This window comes from Rhineura floridana, chromosome 11 (genome assembly GCF_030035675.1).
Source record: "Rhineura floridana isolate rRhiFlo1 chromosome 11, rRhiFlo1.hap2, whole genome shotgun sequence".
Lineage (NCBI taxonomy): Eukaryota > Metazoa > Chordata > Lepidosauria > Squamata > Rhineuridae > Rhineura > Rhineura floridana.
This window is the reverse complement of record NC_084490.1, coordinates 29,227,755-29,230,973: the sequence shown is the minus strand read 5'-3', so window position 1 is coordinate 29,230,973 and position 3,219 is coordinate 29,227,755. Positions and strand designations below refer to the sequence as shown.

Genomic DNA, 3,219 nt, shown 5'->3' with positions numbered 1-3,219 from the left:
GCAACCAGAAAAAATTAATAAAGGGATATAATTTTGAAAAAGAAGAAAGTTGCCATTCTCAGTGCCATCCACGTTTCCTAACTTTCTTCCCTCCCATTCATTGGCAATCCTGAGAAACTGACCTGACACTGACAGCAAATGGCTTTTGGCTTCATTTTCTCTGATGCACTTTCTTATGTGTTGGCAATACCTGTTGCTGGATAATGAAAATGATAATTTGGAAAATTATCTTTAAAATGATATAGAACATGTTACCTACATATGAGAATGAAAAATGGGTCTGTAGATTGACATTTTCATGGAATTACCCTACATTATAAAATTACATGTCTGGGTAGGCTTCCTTAAACCAAAGGTATTACCCATTGCATCAGTGACGTTAGACACTGTACTCAAGTAGACACAAGTTACCTCAATAGTTCAAGAAGATGTTGCCATTGTAATAAAAGCAAGAGGGGGGAACATATTTCAGGTGCTAAAAGTTTATAGTAGCCATAATACATTTCAGAAAATTCCTTCTTCATCGACACATTTTTAGAAACAATTCTCACCATAAAGTGTTTTCAAATAGCAAAACACAGTATTATTACAGAAAATGATTCTTATAGAAAATGGCGGCAATGTTATTTAAAAAACAGAAGCTGCGTCACCAGAGAAGATGAAAGAGAAACAGGCTTAAAGATGAATGGGAGGCATCTTTTTAGTCTTCTTACCCAGAATAAAACCAAGCGAAGTCCACAGGGCAGCTTTGACATCTTTGTTCCTCATGCTGTAGATTATTGGGTTCATCATTGGAGGCACCACAATATATAACACAGCAAGCACTTGATCTACATTGTATGGAGAGTTAAAGATTGGCATAAAGTAGGCAAACATGCTAGTTCCAACAAATGTGAAGATAACCGTGATGTGGGGAATACAAGTAGAGAAAGCTTTCTGCCTGTTTGCTAAGGAAGGCATTCTCATCACTGCGGTAAAGATCTGCACATAGGACACGACAATGAACACAAAGCAACCAAGAAGTGATATAGCACTAAAGAGAAGAGCCCAAAGCTCATTTAGGTATGAATCAGAACAGGAGATCTTCACAACATGTGGGATTTCACAGAAGAACTGGTTAATGACATTGGAGCAGAAGGGCAGTGAAAAAACAGTACCAGTGTGCAAAACAGCATTAAGGAAACCTGCCACCCACACTCCTCCTGCCATCTGGATGCAGCTACTCCACTTCATCATAGAGGAATAGTGCAGTGGGTGACAGATAGCTACATATCGGTCATAGGCCATGACAGTGAGAAGGAAGAAGTCCGATGACAGGAAATGAAGAAAGAAAAACATTTGTGTGACACATTCAGAATATGAAATCAGACTTATGTTCTTGAGGGAATTGGCCATGGATTTGGGCATGACGACAGAGGTTGATCCAAGATCAAGGACTGATAAGTTGACAAGAAAAAAATACATTGGAGTGTGCAGGTGACTGTTGACAGCTACAAGGGTAATGATCAGAAGATTTCCCATCAGGATAGCCAGGTACATTGCCAAGAAGATCACAAAGTGTAAAATCTGAAGTTTTCGGTCTCCAGAAAATCCCAGAAGTAGGAAGTTTTCTATGATGGTTATGTTGGACATGGCATCTATAATATGTTTACTGTTGGGGAAAAAGGAGAATTTTTTATGAATTCCTTGCACATAATGTGAATTCACACTAAATTCTGAAATGTCTCCATCAGTTTTGGAATTATATTCACTTCCAATTATGATTCGTGAAATGTATTACTTTTTTGATAGATGGATGATACCGTGGTTTTAGTTTTTCCACTGGAGTTTTTTGCTACCTTTGTCAAAGATTGCCCACCAGGGGCCCCTTGACCTCAGCACCCCAAGGGGGTTCTTTGCTTCCAAGAACAGCCCCAGTTCCTTCGGATCACTGATTCCTGGGCAAACTCTTACCTTCCCAGGATTAGTTATACCCAAATACCAATCTTGGAAGGGGTACATTGCCACCACCCCTTTATTAGCTTCCACTCTGAATAAGGGGAATTCAGAGCAGTAATGAAGATCCTAGAGCAGACCTAGTGTTAACTCTCTGCTCTAGGGCATTAATCCAACTTAACCAACAGTAGTCAGTAGCGACCAGTGGTCAAGGACTGGAATTAGTGTTATAAGCTCCAAGCAATATATACCATTAATAAAAGGGTAGTTTAATTAAAACAAAAGAAAGGTACATACAAAAAGAGAGCAGCATATATTTCCTTTAAAGCTGAGTGCCCTCAACCAGGCTAAACAAGAGATATATTTGCATAACTATGTGAGAGATTCAAGCAGACAAAAGAAATACAACAAACCTGACCTATCCTAACTATATTCACTTCAAGCAGAACGACGGATTCCCAACAGTGTGTCAGCATCTCAGGCAAGTCAAAGCAGTTGGATTAAGGAAACAGGAACAAGTAACTGAAGGATCACCCTTCATTTTTATGGGGTTTAGCTTGCAAGAAGGAGGGGGCCAGTTAGCCATCCTAGGTGCTCCTTCCGTGATCACCTTCTTTGAAGATAAGGGGGGGATAGATAGTCCCACCCAGTGGTCCTGATCTGCAATACTCTCCCTGACTTTCATCTCAGGAAGCAGATAATAGATAACAGATAAGGTCCAGTTGCATCTTCTTGACATTACCAAATTGCCTGTCTGGCACTAAAGCCTTGGACTTCTCAAGCAGAGTATCCCAAGGATCAACAAGCTCCCAGAATTCCTTCTGGTTGAACCATTTTAGCTTGACCAACTTTAGCTCAAACTTAGCTATTCTTGACAACCTTGGCTTGGGCCATTAGTGTGTCTCATCACCTCCCATTCTTAACAGTCTTTCAGTCCTGAGCATGCAAGGGTTTGCAGTGGCGAGGAGAAGACAGGAAAGCCCAATTGTGCAAGCAGAGTTACACTTCTCTGGATCCAGCCTTTAGTCTTTAAGGCAATACTCACATATCAGGTTAGTGTAATGCCAGTTCTGTGTGTTGGTGCTCAGAAAATAACCTAAAGGCACATGATGCAGCTCTGTTCCTCAAACTAAGCAAGTTTGGTCACGAATATTACCTGGATAAAATTTAACACAGGAGCCATAGATCAGCCCCTCTGAGATTTTTAGGGAAAGAATGGTGCATAAATGTCATAAATAAATAAGGTTATAATGGCTTGAATCCTAAAATAATGTATTAATTTTC

General features: G+C 40.0%; 1 protein-coding gene across 1 annotated transcript; it reads right to left on the bottom strand.

Annotated features, from left to right (window-relative positions):
- Positions 1 to 675: 675 nt before the first annotated feature.
- LOC133367679 (olfactory receptor 14A16-like) lies at positions 676 to 1,632 on the bottom strand. The gene has a single exon (XM_061591775.1). It carries the CDS (start codon positions 1,630 to 1,632, stop codon positions 676 to 678), a length of 957 nt encoding a protein of 318 aa, XP_061447759.1.
- Positions 1,633 to 3,219: the final 1,587 nt, after the last annotated feature.